Source organism: Cebus imitator, unplaced genomic scaffold (assembly GCF_001604975.1).
Source record: "Cebus imitator isolate Cc_AM_T3 unplaced genomic scaffold, Cebus_imitator-1.0 Scaffold223, whole genome shotgun sequence".
Taxonomy (NCBI): Eukaryota; Metazoa; Chordata; class Mammalia; order Primates; family Cebidae; genus Cebus; species Cebus imitator.
In genome coordinates, this window is record NW_016107538.1 from 2,283,528 (window position 1) to 2,309,061 (window position 25,534).

General features: G+C 43.5%; 2 protein-coding genes across 2 annotated transcripts in view; both read left to right on the top strand.

Moving 5' to 3' along the window:
- The window catches only part of TRIM16 (tripartite motif containing 16), a 22,004-nt gene extending 19,411 nt beyond the window's left edge, over positions 1 to 2,593 (top strand). Inside the window, exon 6 of the mRNA XM_017496845.2 lies at positions 1,356 to 2,593. Within this exon, the coding sequence (XP_017352334.1) occupies positions 1,356 to 1,939 (584 nt within the window). The 3' untranslated portion in view covers positions 1,940 to 2,593. The remainder of the gene's footprint in view (positions 1 to 1,355) is intronic.
- Positions 2,594 to 4,347: 1,754 nt separating this feature from the next.
- CDRT1 (CMT1A duplicated region transcript 1) overlaps positions 4,348 to 25,534 on the top strand; it is a 38,682-nt gene continuing 17,495 nt past the window's right edge. The window contains exons 1-9 of the mRNA XM_017496837.2: positions 4,348 to 4,487; positions 6,799 to 8,131; positions 10,701 to 10,865; positions 12,198 to 12,398; positions 12,490 to 12,617; positions 13,405 to 13,527; positions 17,087 to 17,196; positions 20,220 to 20,420; positions 24,525 to 24,646. Coding sequence (XP_017352326.1) covers positions 7,627 to 8,131; positions 10,701 to 10,865; positions 12,198 to 12,398; positions 12,490 to 12,617; positions 13,405 to 13,527; positions 17,087 to 17,196; positions 20,220 to 20,420; positions 24,525 to 24,646 — 1,555 coding nt within the window. The 5' untranslated portion in view covers positions 4,348 to 4,487; positions 6,799 to 7,626. The remainder of the gene's footprint in view (positions 4,488 to 6,798; positions 8,132 to 10,700; positions 10,866 to 12,197; positions 12,399 to 12,489; positions 12,618 to 13,404; positions 13,528 to 17,086; positions 17,197 to 20,219; positions 20,421 to 24,524; positions 24,647 to 25,534) is intronic.

The window sequence follows — 25,534 nt, forward strand, 5'->3', positions numbered from 1 at the left end:
GGAGTTTCACCATGTTGGCCAGGATGGTCTCAATCTCTTGACCTCGTGATCCACCTGCCTCGGCCTCCCAAAGTGCTGGGATTACAGGCGTGAGCCACCACACCCAGCCAATTTAAATAGTCTTTAATGTGCTAATTCATTTGGTAAATATATACTGAGTATCTTCTCTGAGCTAGAGAAGAATCTCCTGCAAAATGTGAAGCTCCTAGATTAGAGGGAGGACAAGCAGGAAACAAACACTCACACGAATATACTGTTATAAATGGGGAGGGGTGCCAAGTTGAAAAAGCCATGGTGCTCTGAGAGAAAGTGATTAAGAGTCACAGAGGGCCTCTTCAAGGACATGAACTCTCAGTTGCAGCCTGAACAGATCAGTAGGAATCACCAGACTTAGAGTAGGGCATGATCATGTCTCAGAGGGAACAGGCTGTGCCTAAAGCCCAAAGCGGGTGTTGATTGCTGAGTAGGTCTGAGGTCAGCATGGCGGGAATGCAGTAATCAAGGGAGAGCATCAGAGACACAGGAAAGGACTGGGTATGTGATGCCTGGTAGGCCAGGGCAAGGGGTCGCTGCTTTATCCTAAGAGCAGAGGGCACCATGAAAGGGTTTTAAGCTAGAACAACATGGCTGGCCTTAGCCTACAGCTTGAAACAAGCAGCATGGATCTGTTGTGGAGAAGGTCTTCAAGGAGGCAAGAGAGAGCAATGAATGACCAGTCAGGAACACATTGCACTAGTCCAAGTGAGATGAGTGATGGCTTAGGTGCCTGTGTGTGTGGTGAGGATGGGGGATGAGAATGAGGGCAAAACAAATGTCAAAAATGACACAGAGCTTGACTTGAGCAATGGGGTGCATGAGATACTTTTATTCTTTGGGATTGGGAGGGGAATATTAGGGCATGTTTGAGAGTTCATCCATCATGCTCCATTTGATCCATTGGTTCACTTTTACGATATTGGTCAAATATTTTTAAAAAATGAATGAATGGATCAAATGTGGGTATAAGAGTACCTGCTTCCTCAAATACTTTAAATACATGTTTGTTGACTGAATGAATGAACGAGTAAAATAATCTATTCCTTGATTCAGTTCATCAAATGATATCATCAATGTCAAGCAATTTGAGCTTCATAAGGGAAATCTTCATAAGACTTTCTTAAGTATTATCCTTGTTGATAAATATATTAATGAGATTAGGACCACTCAGCTCTTTTCCTAGGGAAATAGCCTGGGTAAACAGAGAACAGAGAAATGGATGCTTTCTTATATGTGCTTTGGAGCCCAGCTGGGTTTAAAGTGTTCTGTCTGAATCAGCTGTCAATTCCTGAACCATTCTGCCCTCTGTGTCTCCCCAGATGCGCACGACATCACGTTCGACCTGGACACGGCACACAGGTATCTCCGGCTGCAGGAGGACAACCGCAAAGTCACCAACACCACACCCTGGGAGCACCCCTACCCGGACCTCCCCAGCAGGTTCCTGCACTGGAGGCAGGTGCTGTCCCAGCAGAGTCTGTACCTACACAGGTACTATTTTGAGGTGGAGATCTTTGGGGCAGGCACCTATGTTGGCCTGACCTGCAAAGGCATCGACAGGAAAGGGGAGGAGCGCAACAGTTGCATTGCTGGGAACAACTTCTCCTGGAGCCTCCAATGGAATGGGAAGGAGTTCACGGCCTGGCACAGTGACATGGAGACCCCGCTCAAATCTGGCCCTTTCCGGAGGCTCGGGGTCTATGTCGACTTCCCAGGAGGGATCCTTTCCTTCTATGGCGTAGAGTATGATGCCATGACTCTGGTTCACAAGTTCGCCTGCAAGTTTTCAGAGCCAGTCTATGCTGCCTTCTGGCTTTCCAAGAAGGAAAACACCATCCGGATTGTGGATCTGGGAGAGGAACCCGAGAAGCCAGCACCGTCCTTGGTGGAGACTGCTTCCTAGCCTACAGGAACCATATGCCAGGCCTTTGCTAGCCATGGTGATGGCATTTGCATTTTAGGGTGATTTGTGGGCAGAAATAACTGCCAATGGCAGCAGGCTTTTGAAATCCTATGCATCTCTGAACGAGAAGATTCTCCAGCTACTCTCTTTTGCTCCATACGGTGCTGTTCCTTATGTGTTTGTAGTAATTCTTTTTTTTTTTCTTTTTATTGAGAGAGTCTCTCACTGTTGCCTGTGCTGGAGTGCAGTGGCGTGATCTTGGCTCACTGCAACCTCCACCTCCCAAGTTCAAGTGATTCTTCTGTCTCAGCCTCCCGAGTAGCTGGGATTACAGGCGCCTGCCACCATGCCCAGCTATTTTTTTGTATTTTTAGTAGAGACAGGGTTTCACCATGTTGGCCAGGCTGGTCTTGAACTCCTCACCTCGTGATTCACCCTCCTCAGCCTCCCAAAGTGCTGGGATTACAGGTGTGAGCCACGCCTGGCCTGTTTGTAGTAATCTTAGGCACCAAGTCTCCCTCATCTCCTAGTACCATTCTCCTGTCTGCTCAGGTAAATGTCACATTGTGCCCAGAATGGATGACCAGGAATCTTCAGAGTGGCTGAGAAGATTGTAGAGTTATCATAATAAATTGCAAACTTGGGTATTTCCTATGTGCCAGACACTGTTCCTTGTGCTTCCTGCACATTAACTCACTTCATCATCACAGAAGACTCATGGGGTAGATGCTTATATCATCCTTATTTTGGAGATGGAGAAACCATGGTCCAGGGCAGTTAGCTAACTTGTTCATGGTCACTCTGGACACATGGTCAGTGAGTAGCCGAGCTGAGATTCAAATCTGGGTAGAATGACACTGGATTTTTAAGCACCACATCATATTGCCTTCCTTATTAGATCATGGACATTGTATATAAGGGAATAATGTGCATAGCAGAGAAATAGAGCATCTGAAACCCACGTCTTTGAGTTTGCAAATCCACACACAACATCTGACTCGGCCCGTGCTGCCATGCACTGACTCACTGCCTCACTGCCCCAGTACCTCCCACAGCAGCACTTTCTATTTTGGGACAGCAAGGATTAGAAGAAATGTCTTAATAGAGTCTTAGTCCCTGTGACCTCTGGGAAGGGGCCCTACTCCTCTAAAGTAACCCGGAGTATGTGGACTTGTCTGATTTCTCATTCAAAGAATGGTTCTTTGAGAACTCACGTAACCCCCACACCCCTGATGTTCTTGTTTTCATGTTAGATTTCTCACCTTCCTTTATGGTTCTCAGTCCTTTGCCTCTGATTATTTCATCTTCTTTTGACAGATAAGCTTCCTAAGATTAATCACAAGCATTCATCAAGCCTTTAAGCAAATGGCAAACTGTCTTTAAATGGGTTTCCAAGACTATAACCTGAAGTCTCTGGTGGGATTCACCAGATATATAACTTTTGAGTCAGTTCCTGTGACCTCTGTCAAGGCAAATCTCTTTTTCTTCAATCAGTCTGATTGGCCTGTCTCAAGAGTATATTACTTCAGAATAACATGACTTGTATCTATATTTGTGTCTAAGGATATATACAGTGTGAGATTTAAAATGATTTTACTTTAATTTCATTACATGATTGCTTCATGCTGAGATACTTTCAATTCATGATTCCTCATCCAGTATATTCCCTCTCCTTCCTAGCTTAGTGTCACCTGCACAATTGGTAACCCTTTCTTCTTCTTTTTTTTTTTGAGATGGAGTCTCGCTCTGTCACCAGGCTGGAGTGCAGTGGCACGATCTTGGCTCACTGCAACCTCCACCCCCGGGTTCAAGTGATCTTTGATATGCTATGTCAGATATACCTCCTGAGTAGCTGGGATTACAGGCGTGTGCCACCATGCCTGGCTAATATTTGTATTTTTAGTAGATACAGGGTTTCACAATGTTGGCCAGGCTGGTCTCGATCTCCTGACCTCGTGATCTGCATGCCTTGGGCTCCCAAAGTGCTGGGATTACAGGTGTGAACCACCGCACCCGACCAGTGCTTTTTTCTTAAGTCTTATCCTTGTTGATAAATATATTGACAAGTGTAGGACCAAATCTAGAATCTTGTGACACTCAGTCAATAGCTTCTAGGTTTAGTTATATACAAATTATGTATGAGTGGGCTGGGTGTGGTCGCTCACGCTTGTAATCCCAGTACTTTGGGAGGCCGAAGTGGACAGATCACGAGGTCAGGAGATCGAGACCATCCTGGCCAACATGGTGAAACTCCATTTCTACTAAAAATACAAAAAAATTAGCTGGGTGTGGTGGTGCACGCCTGCAGTCCCAGGTACTCGGGGGGCCGAGGCCAGAGAATTGCTTGAACCCAGGAGGCAGAGATTGTAGTGAGCCGAGATTGCGCCATTGTACTACAGCCTGGGCGACAGTGTGAGACTCCGTCTCAAAAAAAAAAAAATATATATATATATATATGCATGGGTGTAACTGCAATAATGTTAGCCCCCACTCTTTTCACCTTTATCCACTGATCATGATGAAAGCCGTTTTCAGTGGCAGAAATCAAGTTTTGGTCTGAAAACTGAAAATTGCCTAAAACATAAAAAATAAGGAAAGAAAACAGAACAAGGGCTTGTTTTAGGCAGGGCATGATGGCTCATGCCTATAATCCCCGCACTTTCTGAGGCCAAGGCAGGTGGATCACTTGAGGTCAGGAGTTCGAGACCAGCCTGGCCAACATGGTGAAACTCTTGACTCTACTAGAAATACAAAAATTAGCCAGGCATGGTGGTGCGTGCGTATAATCCCAGCTACCTGGAAGGCTAAGGTAGGAGAATCACTTGAACCCAGAAGGTAGCGGTTTAAGTGAGCCAAGATCATGCCACTGCACTCCAGCCTGAGTGACAGAGCAAAATTTCATCTCAAAAAAAAAAAAAAAAAAAAAGCTATGACTGAATTTCTTTGATCTACCTGTCTAATAATGATCTCAAAAGACAAATTGAGATCAGCTTCGACTGCTTCGTTTTACTGAACCCCTACTGGTTGTTGGTGCTTGGTCATTTTCTTTTCTAAATGCTCACAAAATATTTGATAAACCACTTTAGAATTCTGTTGTGGGTTAATATCACGTTTACAAGTCTGTTGTTTCCAGAATCTATCTTATTTTTCTTTTAAACACATCAAGATAATTTTGCCTGCCTTCATTTGATGCAGTTTGTTTATTTGTCCCCTCCAAATCTTACGTAGAAATTTGATCTCCCGGGGCCGAGTGCAGTGGCTCACGCCTATAATCCCAGCACTTTGGGAGGCCGAGCTGGGCAGATCACGAGGTCAGGAGTTTGAGACCAGCCTGGCCAATATGGTGAAACCCATCTCTACTAAAAATACAAAAATTAGCTGGATGTGGTGGCGCACACCTGTAGTCCCAGCTACTTGGGAGACTAAGGCAGAAGAATCACTGGAACAATCAGAGGTTGCAGTGAGCTGAGATCGCTACTGTACACCAGCCTGGGCGACAGAGCGAGACTATGTCTCAAAAAAGAAACAGAAATTTGAAAATTTGATCTCACATGTTGGAGGTGAAGCCAGGTGGGAGGCTTTTGGATGATGGGGGTGGATCTGTTATGAATCTTGTACAGCCTGCATAACCATAAGACAAATCAACTTCTTTTCTTTATAAATTACCCAGCCTTAGGTATTCCTTTATAGCAACACAAAGGGACTAGACCACTGTCCTCTATCATTCTCCCTAGTTTCTCAGAGATTCCCACCTGATTTGCAGTCACATCATTAAATTGTGTCAGAGTCCTGAAATGTAATTTATTTAGGCCAGAATACTTGAGCTCATATAAAAGGAACCATTTAGGTGTCTCCTTAGTTGTCTTGGACTTCATTTTCCTGTTAACTCTTTTTGTCTATTAGTTTTCAAGTTCAAGACCTTTCTTCTTAATATGAAAGATAAAAGCAAAATTAAGAGTTGGGCATATTGCTTTCTGCCATTGCCTCAAGCACTGGGGACGTCTTTTTTCTTTTTCTTTTTCTTGGTCTGAAAACTGAAAATGGCCTAAAACAAATAAAAAATAAGGAAAGAAAAAACAGAACAAGGGCTTGTTTTATATTCTCTGGCATTTTCCTTAGCTGTGTGTGTGCCACTCTTTTGTATTTACCCATCCTAATCTCCTCTTTCATTAAGTAGACTTATTTAAAAAAATAAATAAACCAAACAAAAATCTGAATTCACCAAGAGCTTGCTTTGGTGCCATATGGTTCTGCTACATTACCATACCATTTGTGATTGCAGAGTCAGAATGTAATTGTAACCGCCACGTCCATAATTCATTCTTAACTCTGAAATCTGCATGCATACGCATTCATTTCTGAGTATCTTATGAATTATGAATAAACCCCCACTTTCTCAACCAAGATGCATGATAAAGTAATAACATAATGGTATTGGCCCAATCATGGAGCTTTTATCTCCTCCATCTGGCTCAGCATGTTTTTGGAATGATATCCCTAAATTAAGTAGATTCAATAATATACGTGGCATTTATAATGTGCAAGCTTCTTTGCTAGGCGCTAAGAAAGAGTAACCCAGAAACTAACTAGCTGTGTAATTTGATCACAAGAAGGGGATTTAAATTGAAGTAAAAGTGTTCATACGTGAAAAGCTAAATAAATTTGCTCTTCAAGACAATAATAGACAAGGTGATACACGAAGCGGGTTTCTCACGCTGTGTCTTGGCGTGCTGCTTCATTTTCTCAGGCCATCTTCAGAGACTGGCTTCTGTCTTGTGTCCTTGAGTGACCTACTCCCTGGTTGCTCCCTATCTCTGCAGCGACTGGTTCCATTCCAGGGGCCGCCACTCCAGCCGCAGATGGGAGATGGAAGGAAAGGTAGTGCATATACTTCCTGCTTCTCTTGGCTTCCTCAGATTTCAGCACCGACTCCCTCCCTCTGCACTTGTGATTAGACATCTTGGTGGCTGGGGAGGAGGCCCTTGCAGGGCAGTCTGCTGTTCATATGCCCCCAATATGTCCATGCCGGGCACAGACTGCACATGAGTCAGGTAGAGTGTTGGTCATGCCTGCTTTGCAGGAATATGCCTAGTTTTATCTCTATTTCTGGCTTGTTGGGAAAATCCCACTATCTCCCAGAAGGAAGAAGGTCAAGTACTGGAAAAGAAGAGAGAGAACAGATCATTTCACAAGGACCAAGGGTCAATATAGCGGTACTCAGACATTTTAGGTGAAAATGCTTCCCCTCACATTAATAACTTAAGTAGTGACCCTGAATTACCTGAAAGAAGATGTGTATATATGTGCAGGCACTGGTTTCTCATGAACAAAAGCTTTTTAAAATTTAACTTTGCCAACAAGCGTTTTCTTGTTTTTCTAGAAATGAGGTGACCAGCTCTTTCAGAATATACAGCAACTGCCTCCACATAAAGCAGTGCCAGGTTTAGGAGATTTACGGTAAACCCATGTTTCCAAGGAGGTCTGTACAGAAAGCCAGACTTCTACTGGCAGTTTCTGGGAGAGATACGCTTTCCATCCATGGCGGCCGTTTACTTTTGATCTGGGAGACGTTTATAATAGAAAAGGCACAAGTGGAATATTTATTTGTTTCCCTCCGTTCCTCTATTGTTTGGTGGCGTTGCCGTTGCAAGTAGGCAGGGCTAAAATGAAATGGTTATCTCAGGATCATGGAAAACCTGGAATCAAGGCTGAAGAATGCCCTCTATTTTCGTTGTGAGAAGGGAAACGATTCCATCTCTATATGCCAGAAGTGTGAGACGTGTGTCTTAGCCTGGAAGATCTTCTCTACCAAAGAGTGGTTCCGCAGGATCAGTGACATATCTCAGAGGAGGTTTCTAGTTAGCATTCTGAAGCAGTTAAATAGCTTATATTTGTTACACTATTTCCAAAATATCCTTCAGACCACACAGGGAAAGGATTTCATCTATAACAGGTCCCGGATTGATCTCAGCAAGAAGCAGGGGAAAGTTGCTAAGTCCTCCGTGAACCAAATGTTGGATAAAACAGTAGAACAGAAGATGAAGGAGCTCTTGTACTGGTTTGGGAACAGCACGCACTGGACCAAGGCGAATTATACTCTCTTACTGCTGCAGATGTGCAATCCCAAATTGCTGCTCACTGCTGCCAACGTGATCAGAGTCCTGTTTCTGAGAGAACAGAACAATATCTCAGGTAAACAAGGCCACAGGCAAGACCAGAGAGCCCCCAAAGACCAGAAAGCCAGACTTCAGAAATCTGTAAGGCATTGCAGTTGTAGACAACCTAGGCAGACGGAGTGCACAGAATGCAGCATAGGTTCTTTGAATTGACACCTTCTCCTGACACCCGATCCTGTTTACCAAAAGAGAAATGACTGAATGTAAATGAAGGATTTTCAGTCCTTCTTGAAAATGATAAATACAGGAGGAAGTGCAGAACTTTTAACTGTCAAGCATTTATAATGGATTGCTGCATCTCATAGGCCCAGAAATGGCTGGTCCCTGCCTCTGACCCCTTAATGCTGGTGTCGTTCCTGCTTTAGGGATTGGACTGGGCCTGAGAGGATTGTAAAGGGGAAGCTGATAAATTATTTTGCTCTTCAGCTGCCCTGCACAAAAGCCAGGGCAAGAAGTCAAAACTCAGAGCTTTTGTTCCATTCACTCTACTATGTTCCTTGCTTATCCATGACATCAAACCTTGAAGTAGAGCTTCTCAAGGCTGGAGATAGCTTAAGGGCCAACTAAGCCTAGGGCAGTAGTTTTGCGACTGTGGCTTGTATCAGGATCTCCAGCAGGACCTGTTAAAACAAGCTTCTCCCCCAGAACTTCGGACTCAGCAGGTCTGAAGTGGGCCTGGGATTCTGTATTTCTAACTAACAAGTTTCCAGCTAGTGATGATGTTGCTGGTCTGGGGAGCTCTGTTTGAGAATCACAAGCCTAGGGTGTTAGAGAATCCCGGAAGTGTTTGGCCAGCTAGTTCAGGGAAGCAAAGGAAACCATAAGGTTGGTGTCCGTTTTGCTTTGCTACAAAGGAATACCTGAGGCTGAGTAATTTATAAGGAAATGTATAAGTAATTTATAAGGAAAAGTGCAGTTCTGCAGACTGTACCAGAAGCATGGCACCAGCATCTCTTTCTGGTGAGGGCTTCAGGAAGCTTCCACTCACGGTGGAATGCAAGGGGAATCATGTATCATGCGGTAAGAGAAGAAGCAAGAAGGGGGAAGGGTGCCAGGCTCTTTTAAACAGCAGTCTCTTTTAAATAGCCGGCTCTTGCTTGAACTATATTAATGGAGTGAGAACTCACTGTGGGAAGGGCACTAAGCCATTCATGAGGGCTCTGCCCCCATGGCCTCACCTCCAACATTGGGGGATCACATCTGAACATGAGATTTGGAGGGACAAATATCCACACTGTATTAGGAGGCAAGAGACTTGAACTTTGGAGGGGTCCAAGAGTGGAAGGTCCAGTGTGGGGAAGCTCGGATTTAGGCAGGAGTGGGACAAAGCTGGGAGGGGGTGGTCACATGGAGGAGTTTTGGAGTTTTAGCTCTTGAAGATGCGTAATTCCTGTCCCCAATGAGACCTGAGAGGCGGTCATATTTGTAGACTAATGGAATTCAAAAGAATTTGAAAGCTGGATGACCTAGGATGCAATTAGATCACAATGTATGTCACTTGATTTATTTGGTGTGTTAGGGGTATAAAAGAATGATAATATAGAATGAAGACACAGTGAATCCCAGGGTATCAAAAACAGTATAAGTTAGATTAGAGATCAACCAGTCCGATTCCTTAATTTTTACAGAAGGAGACCAAAGTCCAGGGCATCTGAATGCCTTTGCTTAGGTCACCCACCACATAGGATGTAAAGGAGGATCCCCTCCTGAGCCCCTTCCACTCTGGAGTGCTGCCAGCGGTGGAGGGCCTGGCTTGTAGGCACAGGTGCAGTGCTCCCCGGTGCTCTTTTAAGAGCTTCATCACGCACTAGGAATGGGCTATTTATACTGAAGTTTTATAAGACCTGTTACAGGTGTGGCAACCATCTCTTTTCTTAGAGCAGATTCTCTCTTAAAAAGTTAAGTGTTCTGGCCAGGTGCGGTGGCTTATGCCTGTAATCTCAGCACTTTGGGAGGCCAAGGCAGGCAGATCACCTGAGGTCAGGAGTTCAAGACCAGCTCGACCAACATGGTGAAACCCCATCTCTACTAAAGATACAAAAATAGGCTGGGCATGGCAGTATGCACCTGTAGTCCCAGCTACTTGGGAGGCTGAGGCAGGAGAGTCACTTGCACCAGGGAGGCAGAGGTTGCAGTGAGCCAAGATTGCACCATTGCACTCCAGCTTGGGCAATAAGAGCAAAACTTCGTCTCAAAAAAAAAAAAAAAAAAAAAAGTTAAATGTTCTCATTTGACTTGAGGGTGGTTATTTCTATCATTGAAGAAAATTCAGCATGAGCTTCCAAAGAGCATTCCCTGTTGCAGTTCCTAACCTCGACTCACTCACTCTCTCTTCTCTCTCTCTCTTCTTGTAGATACAGCTCGATAAATTTTACATTGGAGGTGGACTGAAAAGCTAACAGGAAGCTTTCTGAGATTTTTGCATAGAAGTTTGGAGGCCCCAAATAAAAATAGACAGTAACAGCCTTGGTCCGTACAATGCATTTTTAAAAGAAGGAAGAAAAAATGTAACCTTTTCTCTCCACCTCATTTTCCTTAACACACCTGCTTCAAGAGCAAACTTGCCTTGGTGTTTTGTTTTCCAGGGCTCAATCAAGACATCACAGATGTGTGTTTTTCCCCCGAGAAAGACCACAGCTCCAAGTCTGCGAACTCACAAGTCTATTGGACAGCCAAAACTCAGCACACGTCCTTTCCTTCGTCCAAAGCCCTAGAAAATGAACACTTGCTTGGGGCAGCATCTAACCCGGGTAAGTCCATTTTTAGCAAGAAAGACAATATGAAACCATTATGAGAATGGGAAGTCCCAGTGGAACTGAAGGGGCTGGCAGGATGATAGCATCTGGGGCTGGCAGATTTGAGGAACTCACATTCATTTAGCACCTACAATGTGTTGGGCTCTTTACTTCCCTATCTAATTCTCACAGCTGATAGCGGGAGGGGCAAGGATTAAAACTGATCAGTATGGCCCCAAACGGGTATTTTCACCTTTCCACTGCAGTGCCTGCAAGAGACATCTGACAATAGAGATCAGAAAGGAAAGTATCAGTGGTTTACTTTGGAGTCTTTCTCTGCTCCAGGCCACAATCCATCATCTAGCCTCTGGGCTCAGGCGTGGTGGGCAGTTCTAAAACTAAACCCATCAGTGGCTATTTTTGCAGTATTGGATTCAATCTTGAGGAGGGAAAAAATTAATGGGGAATTTGGTTCCCAGTCTCATGGTACTCCTAAGTTGGGTTTTGCAGCAACACGTATACATAAAATATCATAGGAGACACAATATTATAGGAAATACAAGGCATAGATTCTAAAACACTCTTTATATGGAAAAATTCAAATTTCCTAAGTATGTAGAACAATATAATAACTACCCACATAGCACTGGTTTCAACAGTTGTCAACATTTTACCAATTTTATTCCATTCCATTCATCCCCACTTTCTCTCTCTCTCTCTCTCTTTCTCTCTCTCTCTCTCTCCCCCTCCCCCTTTCTTTCTTTTTTTTTGAGATGGAGTTTCACTCTTGTTGCCCAGGCTGGAGTGCAATGGTACAACCTCGGCTCACTGCAACCTCCGCCTCCCGGGTTCAAGTGATTCCTCTGCCTCAGCCTCCTGAGTAGCTGGGATTACAGGCATGCGCCACCACACCTGACTAATTTTATNAGTAGAGACAGGGTTTCTCTATGTTGGTCAGGTTGATCTCAAACTCCTGACCTCAGGTGATCCTCCTGCCTTGGCCTCCCAAAGTGCTGGGACTACAGGCGTGAGCCACGAGGCCCAGCCTCCTCCTTTCTCAAACTGATTTAAGTTTTTTCTTGTTGGAGTATTTTTAAGAAAATTCCAGACGTGATGTCATTTCAGACTCTGATACTATAGACTTCTCTTTGTGCTGAAAAGTACACGTATATTTGGATCAAAAGGTTCTATTCTCATGTGGCAGAAGAGATCACAAAAATCTAGTGGCCTATGGGTAGACTCTGAGGAGGTTTATTTTGTGGGAGAGCTTTTGGTGAGGACTTGTTCTTGGCCTGGAGTTTCTACAGAGCCAACTCAACCACGTACCTTTCTCTGGCTTCCCTCTAGAGGGACCGTGGAGGCGTTCACTTCAGTGTATTTCCGAGATGAATTGGCTGTTTCCTGAAAAAGGACACTTAACCAAGCCAGGGTTCGATCCCTGCAATCTGTTGGTTGACCTGGATGATATCAGAGACCTGTCTTCTGGGTTCAGCAAATACCGAGACTTTATCCGTTACCTGCCCATCCACCTCTCCAAGTACATTCTAAGTATGCTGGGCCGTATGAGGGGATTTCTCAGACACCTCCCATCTTGGCCCAGTTCTGGGGTTTCTGGATTCGTCTTTTTTCTTTTTTCCAGGAATGCTGGATAGACACACCCTGAACAAATGTGCCTCTGTGAGCCAGCACTGGGCCGCACTGGCTCAACAGGTCAAGGTGGAATTGTCAGCGCACGGCTTCATTCAGAGCCAGATTGCCTTCTTGCAGGTACTTCCTGCAAGTCTGAGAGGGGACTATCTGAGACCAGCTTCATTTTTGTGTTGAGATTGACTGTGAACCTTTCAGTGAACCCTTAGCTGCCTCCTGCTCTACATTTGTGGCCTTTTAGGCTTCATGGGTCCCTTCCTTTTGGTCCAGATGCCTGTCGATAACTGAGTACTCTCATTGTCAGTGCATCTCACAAGGACAGCAGGAATAGAGACCGCTCAGGAGCAGAGAGGCAGAGCCTTTCCAAAACCTCACGAAGCAGAGAACCCCAGCCCCCAGGGAGTTATATCTCAGCTTACGCAGCAAGAAAGCCATAATTATGTTTCTGCATCAGCCTCATATGGAACACAGATGTTTATAAGGCCGCAAAGTATTTCTTTAGTTAAAATGTAATTTTCCCAAATAGCAATCCACTCCAGCATTTTTACTTCTCAGTTTCTTGCCAGAAGCCTCACCCTAAACCATGGATTTTGGTATCTTAGATTTTTTTTTTTTCCCAGCAGAGAGAGACGACAGAGGACGAGAAACAGCAGATATGGTGAGGCCGGCGACAGTCTGACCACCTTTGCTGGTCTCCCTGTGGCATTGGTTGCTTATTCTCTCCTCCGGTCGGTCTACACACGGTGTGGGGGGGACCAGCCAGAACTGGGCCTGCCTGCCACAGCCAGGGCTTACCTATCCTTCAGATTTTGCCAAGAACTACTTTTCCCTTCCTCCTGCAGAATCGGAACTAACAGTAGCCATTTTCTGTTTTTATTTTATTTATTTATTTATTGTCATTTTCCAGGGGTCCTGCACAAGAGGAATTGATCCTAATTACGCCAGTAAAGTTTCTATCCCAGTTCCTAAAATGGTAGATGACGGGAAGCGCGTGCGTATGAAACCTCAGAAGTGGAAGCTGAGAACGAAGGTGGGTTCCAACGACATCTGGGGCAAGTAGCTGTGAGTGTGTCATTCAAATTGGCCATTGAAGGCTGAGGTCCAGACTCAGCCCTGGAGTAAGGACAGAGGATCACGGCAGATAACACTCCTTAAGGAAGACCAAAGCTCTGTGTTGCTACTGACTTGCAAGTCCCTTCCTCTTGTTAAGCCTTGCTTTCCTCATCTGTTGGATGGGTAGATTGATTTGATTGTCCTCCCAGGGTTCTTCCTTACTTTAAAGCCCATGGCCATGTTCTGCGTCCATGGCACCAAGTCATTTAATGGCAAGTTCAGAGGCCAGGAGCAACCCCATCAGCTTCCCGTGTCTCTGGAGGCTCCAGCATCTGCTGCTCGGGAATTCGAGGAGGACCTGAGGGGAGGGCCAGGGCTGGTTCCAAATGCCTAGGGCCTAGATGACTTTGGCTCCCTCATCCCTCACATTCTGGCTCTAGGTTGGAAGGGGACAGTTAATTAAATGCAGCCCTCTCCACTAGTTCTTAGGCAATAATGAAGAGTGAACAGAAGACCCTTCGAGCTCTATGCTTTGCCTATTAAGGCATGGTTGGTATTCCTAAAACCATTAGATTTCTGCCCCTTTTCTCTGCTTAAAGTCTATTTTGAAGTCTATTCAGTTGGCCCAAAAAGGTTAGTTCATGAGGGATGGTTTGACTGTCACTTTCCATAAGGAAGCTGTGTTAAATTAGAATTTGAGAAACAGAAGCATCCAGAGAGAGCATCTAGTTCATATGACCTGTAGGGGCCAGGCTGGTGACACAAAGGAGGAGGCGGGTGGTGTGGGCAGCAGAGGATGGTGTGGCTGTGATGGAATGCATTGACAAGAGCAGGAGAACTGTCATCTCGGGCAAACACCACCACTCGAAGTTCCAGGTCCCTTGCTAACCTCATGCATTTCAAGGAAATCACCTCTTTTCTAACTACAAGCAGCCAGAAAGAGCAGACAGTAAAATACAGATAAGACAGCTTGTGCACAGAGGGAGGTGGGGGGAAAGTCTCTTGGGTAACTGCCAAACTCCAGCCTCATACACTGGGCCCCAGTAAAAGAGTGGGCCTTAATAAGCACATTCCTTTCTCTTCAGGTGCACTAAGATAGGGAAGCTGAAAGCAGACTTGGGGGTATGCCTGCAGCTGCAGAAAGATGTATGGGGACAGACACACAACTCCCTCTCCCAGATACGCACAGCAAAGAGACACAGAAACAGTCCAAGCCTGTGATAAACTCTCCCACTCTGAGTCCTTAAAAACTCCTAGTCTGTAAGAGAGTGCAGCTTCTGAACTAATGGGGTTAGAAGTCCCTCCCAGGTTTGAAATAAACCTGTAGATTGTCGAGCCACCCTTTGTATTTCTCTTCTCTTTAATTCTTACATGTATAATTTAAGAAAAGGGACCAGGTGTGGTGACTCACACCTGAGGTCAGGAGTTCAAGACCAGCCTGGCCAACATGGCAAAACGCTGTCTCTGCTAAAAAAAACTAGAAAATTAGTCAGGTGTGGCTGTGGATGCCTGTAATCCCAGCTACTCAGGGGGCTGAGGAAAGAGAATTGCTTGAACTGGGGAGATGGAGGTTGCAGTGAGCTGAGATTACACCACTGCACTCCAGCTTTGGCAACAGAGCGAGACTCTGTCTCAAATTTTTTAAAAAATGGAGAGAGAGAGAAAGGGGAGAGAAACAGGTGATGCAGTATGGAGAACACATGAAATAGCAAGACTAGGCAGTTATGGAGTCTCCTAGGAAAAGGTGGAACTGAGTGCTTCTCAGGGTGGTGTGTAATAGCATGAGTGTAAACTGTATACCAGGCACAATGCCCGTAGCTCTGCATACAACATTTACTTGATTTCACCAGAGATCAAGGAGATGTCATTGCTCCTAGTTTATGGATGGGGAAATGAAGGATGTGGTATGAGAAAGTGTGCTCAAGGTCTCACAGCTGAGCAGTGGCAGAGCTAGAATTTAAATTCAGGTCTTTTCCCTCCCAATGACTCCACCATATGGTTTCTGGGGCTCACAAAACTTAGGAGATGAGCAAGGACCAAGGAATTTCCACCTGGGTTGGGAGAATCCAGGGCAGCCTCATTTAATTCAGGCTGGGATATGGAAAGCTACCTGGACGCTAGAGGGGAGGCAGGTTGGCAGATTCTTCTGGGCGGAGACTTTTTTTGGTGGGCATTGATACATGGTTGAAGATTAAGAAGGAGAGCGAGCAGAGGAAAGAGGGCATCTGAGGAAGAGTCTAAAGATATGGAGAAGAAGACTAAGGTTTGGAAGGAGACTTCGGAGATGTCCCCAGGAGGACTTTCACGTGCAAACATGACGCTATGTTCTTCTTTGCCTTCAAGATAAATATATGCTGCTTTTTTTTCCTGCTAGTTTAGTGGGACTATTATTCCCTGCTATTTGAGGATAGAGTATGATAGGGAAGATAAATGGAACCGAGAGTCTAGTTCAGTCATCTATGCCAAAATTTAGCATGTCTGGCATGCCATACCTGCTCAGAAGGTGTGTGATAGAGGAAGCAAGGGAGAGAGCAAAGGAGGGAGGAAGAAGGAAGGCAGGCAGGCAGGTAGGAAGGAAATAAAGATTGGGAAGCAAATGAAAGCGCCCAGGTCAAGACTTGATACTATTGATTTCCTCTCCCTGAGTCCCAGATACCTTCTCTGCAAAATAATGGGAACATTTTGTGGGATAAGTGATCTACCTTGTAAGGCAGCTGCAAGAACAAATGAAGGTTGCAGATGTATGAAAACTTTGAAATGCAAATACAGGCTGGGTGCAGTGGCTCATGCCTGTAATCCCAGCACTTTGGGAGGCCAAGGCGGGAAGATCACTTGAGGTCAGGAGTTCAAGACCAGCTTGGCCAATGTGGTGAAATCGCATCTCTACTAAAAATACAAAAATTAGCCAGGCTTGATGACGTGTGTCTGTAATCCCAGCTACTTGGGAGTCTGAGGCAGGAGAATTGCTTGAACTTGGGAGGCGGAGGTTGCCGGGAGCCGAGATTGCGGCATTGCATTCCAGACTGGGTGACAAGAGCGAAACTCCGTCTTAAAAAAAAAATGCAAATGCATAGCATGTGTAGCAGTAATTTCACATATGGCTTAAACTCCCTTGGGTGTGCTTTGTACTATCAGCTAGGCGTAACATACATATGACCTTCTGACTTCTGTAAAATGGTCAGTCAAAAGGCACCTGTGACATTATGTTGTGAGGATACCCCTTGTGAGCTCATTTTTGAAAAAGTTGAGTTATTGGTAACATTTGGAATTCAGCGTTGAAAGTTCATGGAATCAGGGAACATGGTAAACACAAAGAGGTAAAAGAAGAATTAGGACCCTTAACCCAACACTTTCTAACTCATGATTTCCTTTGGTGCTTGCTCACTGGCCAGTCCCTTCTCTGCAGAGCAGCAACCTCAGCCTTCAGAGGAAGAATCCGTGAGCCCTGTGCCCTTGCCAGGGAGACCCTAGGGGCTCTAGGATTGTGGGTATTTACAGTTGCCTCTGAGCTTTAACTTCAAGTATTCCCTTGTTAGAATGACTACAACCTGTGGACTGCATACCAGAACCAGGAAACGCAGCAGGTCCTGATGGAGGAGAGAAATGTTTTCTGTGGGACCTACAATGTCCGCATTCTCTCTGACACGTAGGTACTGGGGTCAGAATCTAGGTCTCTAGGGACGCTTGAGCCAGCTGCCCTGGCACTTGGGATTTCCCTGATCCTTGTGTACGTGGAAAGGCAGGCTCTCCTCACCTCAAGCTCTAGCCCCAAACTTGCACACGATCCCACGTAGACAATAGGTGCTTCATTTTGCACAGTTGTTGGCAGTGGGTACAGGACGCTTTCCCTTGATAACTTTTGGGCATGCTAACCAACAACCTTTTGCACAAGTCGCACAAAAAATCTTTATTTTTTGAAATACCTTTGTTTTGTTATATTAATTTTAGAAATAACATATGCTTATTGAAAACAAAATCTTTCAAATGCTAGAAAGTGTATAGAGAAAGGCAAAGTTTTGCCTTTTTATAATCACCTGGTGATAACCACCATTAATATTGGCGTCTATCCTTCTAGAATTATTTTATTTGCATACGTATAGCACATATTTTAAGTAGAAGTGGGGTTACATTACACATTTTTTTTTGAGATAGAGTCTTGCTCTGTCACCTAGGCTAGAGTGCAGTGGCGTGATCTCGGCTCACTGCATCCTCCACCTCCCAGGTTCAAGCAATCCTCCTGCCTCAGCAATTTTTTTGTATTTTTAGTAGAGACAGGGTTTTGCTATGTTGGCCAGGCTGGTCTTGAACTCCTGACCTCATGATCCACCTACCTTGGCCTCCCAAAGTGCTAGGATTACAGGTGTGAGCCACTGCACCTGGCCTAATACATATGTTTCTGTAACCCAGTCCAGCAAGGTACTATATATAGATAGATATCTTCCCATGGTAAATATGACAATCATATTTATAACAATTGGATACTCTCACATTATTGCAATATGCTGAGAGAAGAAGGTTCTTTAAAAATCAGCTTTCTGTCATATTTTAGGCCTAGGATCCCTTACTTTATATTCACAAGGTTTTGCGAAATCCACCTCTACTTTATTTTTGGCCATGAATCTTATTAACAAATTGCATCTTGACAATAGAACAGTCAGTATGGGGAAGACAGAGCAAATAAGATAGGGGAAAGGCAAAGCTGAGTTTTTTTGGATAGTATGGTGATAACTGCTCTTTAGAAGAGATGGTGACTAGTTGAACTCTAGGTATGACAAATGGAATGAGGGCAAAAATATCAAGAATTGCTCCTTATATGTATGTGTGTACATATATAAAGATATATGCACACATACACATATGTACATGTATATACATAAAAATATATGTATATATACATATATATATATATTTTTTTTAAAGAACAGTTATCACCATACTATCTGTATTTCTTTTTTCAGATTGAACCTCATTCTGTTGTCCAGGCTGGGGTGCAGTGGTGCAATCTTGGCTCATTGTAACCTCCACCTCCTGGGCTCAAGAGATCCTCCTGACTCAGCCTCCCAAGTAGCTGGGACTATGGGCACATGCCACTGTGCCTGGCTAATTTCAGAATTTTTTTGCAGAGATGGGGTTTTGCTCTCCTGGCCAGGCTGGTCTCCAAGCTCCTCGTATTTAGAGTGACGATATAACCCTGTTTATTGGAACAATCCCTCTCTACTCTGCAGTCCTGGTGTCATTAATAATAGTGTCCCCAGGTTGGATGCGGTGGCTCATGCTTGTACTCCTAGAACTTTGGGAGGGAGGCTTAGGTAGGAGGATCGCTTGAAGCCAAGAATTGGAAGTTGCAGGTAATGCAGAGCAAGACCAAAAACAAAAGGAAGGGCGCAGTGGCTCACTTGCAGAGCAAAACCAAAAATAAACAAATACTGTCCCCTTCCCTTTTTTTTTTTTTTTTGAGACGGAGTTTCGCTCTTGTTACCCAGGCTGGAGTGCAATGGCGCGATCTCGGCTCACCGCAACCTCCGCCTCCTGGGTTCAGGCAATTCTCCTGCCTCAGCCTCCTGAGTCGCTGGGATTACAGGCACGTGCCACCATGCCCAGCTGATTTTTTGTAGTTTTAGTAGAGACGGGGTTTCACCGTGTTGACCAGGATGGTCTCGATCTCTTGACCTCGTGATCCACCCGCCTCGGCCTCCCAAAGTGCTGGGATTACAGGCGCGAGCCACCGCGCCCGGCCCCCCTTTTTTTTCTTTTGAGATGAAGTTTCACTCTTATTTCTCAGGCTGGAGTGCAATCGGGCAATCTCAGCTCACTGCAACCTCCACCTCCCGGGTTTAAGCAATTCTCCTGCCTCAGCCTCCTGAGTAGCTGGGATTACAGGCATAGACCACCATACCCAGCTAATTTTGTCTTTTTAGTAGAGACAGAATTTCTCCATGTTGGTCAGGCTGGGCCCAAATTCCGGATCTCAGGTGATCTCTCCACCTTGGCCTCCCAAAGTGCTGGGATTACAGGCGTGAGCCACTGCCCCCAGACAATAGTGTCCCCTTTACAGTAAAAAAGTCTCAGGTTGGACAATACATTATTTGGTCAACCTGTTCCTATTTTACCTGTTTACTAATAATCCTATCATTGGAAAATTAATTCAACTCGCCTAGTTTTATGGGACAATAAGCTCATTTTAAGTAATGTCCTTATCTGATAATTCTTGGTATTTCCTGTGGTATCTACTAGCACAGGACTTTGAACCTAATATATGCTCACTGAATATTAAGGGGAAAAAAAAAGAAAAGAAATACAGTTTGCACAGGGCTTCCCAACTGTGTTCCTCTGATGTTTTCCAAGAAAAAAGGTGATCAATTACATTTGGGCAATGCCACAGACTCCATTCTTTCTCTTGGGGATTTAGCATACATTTACAGAATTTAAAAAAATCGCCTTGTGTCTTTAGGTTTTAAATTGAACAGAAATGGATTGTTGTCGTCATATGAGAGTGGGGATCCCTCAGGGCCTGTTAAATCTCAGCCTGGCCTTCTGCTGCCTCCCTTGCTGAAAGACCCTGAATTTTCCTTTATACCATTGCTGCAGGCAAAAGTCATGGGGCTAAGTCAGTCCCAGGATGGACACTGACTCTTCTTTCATGGATAATCCTTTTCCCCTGGCACTCAGGTGGGATCAAAACAGAGTCATCCACTATTCCGGGGGAGATCTGATAGCTGTGTCATCTAATCGAAAGATCCGTCTTCTGGACATCATACAAGGAAAAGCGATACCCGTTGAGTTCCGAGGCCATGCTGGGAGTGTCCGAGCCCTCTTCCTGTGTGAAGAGGAAAACTTTCTCCTAAGCGGGAGCTATGACCTAAGTATCAGGTGAGGAGTCCAAAGGCATCATGATTCCCATCCCACCTAGGGCCTAGAAGGCCCACAGCTCATTATCTTTTTATATTTAAGTTATCCTAGAAGATACTGACTTCTAGAATACCTTCAGCTTTTTTTTTTTTTTTTTGGCAAGGAAAAAGTCAGGAACATATATATTGCTTAAAATTTGAATAAGACTTATAACAATTATCAGATGCATTTCTAACTGATGACTGTGAATCAGAAAAGTTTTCTTTATTAGCATTCTTAGATGAAGGAATAACTTACATTTGTTCTTACAGATTCTTTCAGGGGAACATGGCTTCTTATGAGTATGAGACAGGGTATAGATGCAAAATAATGTTTTCAAAATGCATATATATGTATATTTTTAAACAGTATAAAAAACACTCATGCATCTATCACTCAGGCTAGGAAATATCACCATTCCCCAATCCTCCCAACGTGCCCTTCTCTTCTTGCTTCTTCCTGCCAACCAGAGTTAATGTTATCCTAATTTTATACTAATTATTCTCTTGCATTTCATTATCATTTTTTGCTTCCTTCTTATATATCTCCTAGAGTTTTAATTACTTTTGCCTGTTTTTGAACTCAACATAAAACGAATCATATTTTAAAAATGTGTCAGTACTTCATTCTTACATAGAACTATGTTTTTGAGATTCACCTGTATGATGTAGATGGCAGTAATTAACTTATTTTGACTGAGATACAGTATTAAATTGGATAAATGTATTATCACTCATTTATTTATTTTTCTGTTGGTGGGCATTTGCATTGTTTCTAGTTTTTAATTATTTCAAAGAATGCTGCCAGAGACGGGTTTCAGATATGTTCCCTCATGCCCATGTGCAGGAGGTTTTTAAAGGGATAGTCTTAGTACGGGAATTCCTTTTTTTTCTTTTCATTGAGACAGAGTTTCGCTCTTGTTGCCTAGGCTGAAGTGCAACGATGTGATCTCGGCCCACTGCAACCTCCGCCTCCCAGGTTCAAGTGATTCTCCTGACTCAGCCTCCTGAGTAGCTGGGATTACATGCATGCGCCACCAGGCCTGGCTAATTTTGTATTTTTAGTAGAGACAGGGTTTCTCCATGTTGGTCAGGCTGATTTCGAACTCCCAACTTCAGGTGATCTGCCTGCCTCAGCCTCCCAAAGTGCTGGGATTACAGGGATGTGCCACTGCACCCGGCTGTATGGGAATTTCTAGGAAGGAGTATTAAACTGTTTTCCAATGTGGTTGTATTAATTTACATTCCCATTGGCAGTGTATGAGAATATCTCTTCTTATATATTCTCACCAACACTTAATATTGTCAGTCTAACAGTTTTGTCAATCTGATGGGTGTTAAATCAAACCCACTGTGTTTTATTGGGGTTTAAATTTTAACTTTCCTGATTACTAATGAAGTTGAACACCTTTTCACATATGTATTAGTCAGGGTCTCCAGAGAAACAGAACCAACAGAATGTGTATATACATAGGAGATTTATTATAAAGTATTGACTTGTGTGATCAAGGAGGCTGGCAAGTCCAAAATCTGCAGCATGGGCTGTCAGGCTGGAGACCCAGGAGGGCCAGCAGTGTAGACGCTGGCTTAACATGTCCAAAGGCCATCTGCCGGAGAATTCCCTCTTGCCAGGACTATCTATTAACTTTGTTCATGGTGTTTACCTGAATTTTGTTGAACAAAAATTCTCAGTATAAGTGTAATAAAGCATTAGTTTATCAGGGTTTTCTCCCCCCTCATTTCTGTGATTCTTCCCTCTTCAAAGTCATGGAGATAGTTTCTGACATTTTCTTCTATCAACATTACAGTTTTATCTTTTGCATTCAGTTTTTTAATCTATTTCCAATTCAACCTTGTATGTGGTGTTAGGTAGGGTTTCCATTTCGTTTATTTATGCTTAAATAAAATGAGCAGTTTCTCCCCCACAGCAACTACCATATAATCTGCCACTTCCTCCACTGATCTGTGGTGCCATCTTTATCACATGGAAATTTCCCATATGTGCATGAGAATGTCCCTGAGCTTTCTGGTCTAGTTCATTGTCTGTTTTCTGTTTTTAATCAAAATCCCCCTCCTTGAAAAGTTTTTTTTTTTTTTTTTTAGCTATGCATTTGGAGAATGTTTTAAAATGTGATGGGGAGGGAAATTCTCCTTTTCACTTTTCTTTTCTAATGTAACAGCTATGGTATATACATTTTGAGTTTTTGGAGTAAGTTTATCAACTTTCAATAAAACCTAACTAGACTTTTTATTGGGGTTGCATTGAATTTATAGATTAGTTTGGTAAACACACTCAATTAGATCATCTTTGTTCTTTCTTAGAGACTTAAAGTTTTCTTAAGTCTTGTGTATTTTTACGTAATGCCTGTAAACGTTATAATTTTATTACTATTGTGAATGGTATCTTACTTTGCTTATATTTTCAAATTAGTTTTTGCTGGCATAGAGAAAGGCAGTTGATTTTTGTAAATTGGTCTTGTGTCTGGCATCCTTGCCAAACTCTCTTATTAGTTCTAAGAGCATATATGTTGAATTGGTTTTTCTATACAGGTGATCTCTTCAACTGCAAATAATGACAATATATTATCTTCTTTTCTAATGCCTATAACCACTTTTTGTTTTTCTTTCCTTCTAACTTTGCCTAAGCCTTCCAGTGCCGGCAGGCTGTAGCAGTGAGAGTGGGCATCTTCCTCTTCTTTCCCTTCTGGAAGGGAATACATCTACAGTTTCTCCACTGAGCATATTACTTACTGTTAGGACTTTGGCTTATACCTTTCACTACGTCTGGAAAGTTCCTTGTATCCCTATTTTTCTAAAAGTATTTATCAAATACGTTTTTTTGTATAAATTTAAAAAACCAACCTGAAGACATATACCACCATATTGCTAGAAACAGAAATTCAAAACATGCTTTTTTTTCAGAGCACAGGGGCATCATTCAATGCACTGTGGCTGTATTGTAGGCTCTGAGAAGCTGGTGAGGCATTGGTAAGGCTACAAGACCCTTGGGAATATTAGAAAAAAAAAAAAGCTTAACATATCCAAAAAAAACCCCAAAGACATATTTATTAATCATTTTTATGTGCCAAGCCACACAATAATTCTATGAAGTAAGTATAATTATTATCCCCAGTTTACAGATGAAGAAACTGAGGTACGTGGTGGTTCAGTAACTTGCCTAGGATCACACATTCAGAAAGTGATGGGCCTGGGAATGGACTTCAGGCAGCCTGCCCCAGAGCCTACTGTCTCAGCATTCTGCTTTGTCCTGTCTCAAAAGCAGCCTAGCTGAATCGGAAGTATCAATGGTATTGAGAGACCTTGGGCAAGTTTTCTTATTAAAAAACAGGATAATTTTTCTTTGCTTCCATCTATCTCTTAGATATGCTTTATATGTACATAAGTATTTTGGATCTAAGTGATTGGTAAAGGATTCTGTTGCTCTTATTTGAAGATTAGCCGTACCATTGAATCGGTGCCATGGATTCTAAGCCTGGTGGTCATTCGACACGCTTTTACCTGAAAACCACCTGACATTGATCAACCATTTTGAACATGTTAGTCACCATTCCATCGTTACCTCCACTAGGGCAGGGTTTCTTAACCTTGGCATTATTGCCATCTGGGGCTGGGAATTTCTTTACTGTGGGGCCTGCCCTATGCAATGTAGGAAGTTTAGCAGCATCCCTGGATTCTATGCACTAGATGCCAGTGGGACCTCCTTCTCTGCTTGTGACCAAAAATATCTACAGACATTTCCAAATGGTCCCTGGAGGTAGAAGTTACCTATGATTGACAATCACTGTATTCGTCCATTTAATTCTTCACAACAACCCTATGATGTGACTACTCTTATTATTATTTCCATTTTATCAATGAGGAAAGGAAACTTACACAGAAATTAACTTCCTCAAGGTTACACCAAATAGGTGCTGCAGCTGGGATTCAAATCCAGGCTCCTGACCCTAAGCTGAACCATGAGACTGCTGCCTCCCAACTGCCTACTTATCTACAGGGGTTCTACGCAATATGATCCTCTGGGCCCTCAGGAACTCTCACAAACGTTCTTTTGGCCTGATTCCTGCAGATACTGGGATCTGAGAAGTGGGGCTTGCACACGAATCTTCAATGGTCACCAGGGGACTATCACTTGCATGGATTTATGTAAGAACAGGCTTGTATCTGGAGCAAGAGATTGCCAGGTAAAAGGTGAGAAAGAAGTGCATTAAACTTTCTAAGAAGTTTCCCCCAACCCCAAATGCTTTGTATTGCTCATTTCTATAGGCAGTAATTTATTCTTTATCATCCATCCATCCATCCATCCATCCTTTTTTCCTTCCACCTATCTGTTAATCCATCCCTTCAACAACTATTTGTAGAATGCCTACAATAAGCTACACACTGAGCTAGGTGCTGAGGAGAAATAAAGAATAGGATATGGCCCTTTAGATCAACTTTTTATTTCTTCAAAGGGCTCATAGTCTGCTAATGGAAGCAGACACATAAATGTATAGTGGGGAATATAATAATACATGAACAACAAAAGCTGCCACTTACTGAGTACCAGTATGTGACAGATGCTTAACATGTGTCATTTAATCCTCATGAGAGCCCCATTGGTAATTTTATAAGTGAGCCAAGATATATACATAAAATATAAGTGAAAGAAAGCATACATACTTACATAGCTAGGGTTAACCTAGCATAATGGTTAAGCACATGGCCTCTGGATCCAGACTCCCTAGGTTCAAATCCCGGCTCTGCCACTCACCACCTGCATGACTCAAGCAGGCAATCTAACTTCTCTATGCCTCAGTTTCCTCATCTGTGGAGTGGAGAATAGTAATAGTACTTGTCTTGTGAAGATGAGCTAATACATGTCATGCACCTCGAGTGGTCGCTGGCTTACTGTTAGTGCTATGTGTCAACTCTAGTTGTTATGATATTTTGTCTCAGGCCACTTGTTCTGTTGCCTGAGGAAGAAGGTGCTTTAGGGGAGCACCTTTGAAGGAGACGTCAATGTTTTCATTCCTGAATTCGTAGAGCTCACTTTCGACTTCTTCCTTTTAGCCCTGTTCTCCCACCCACCTACCCACT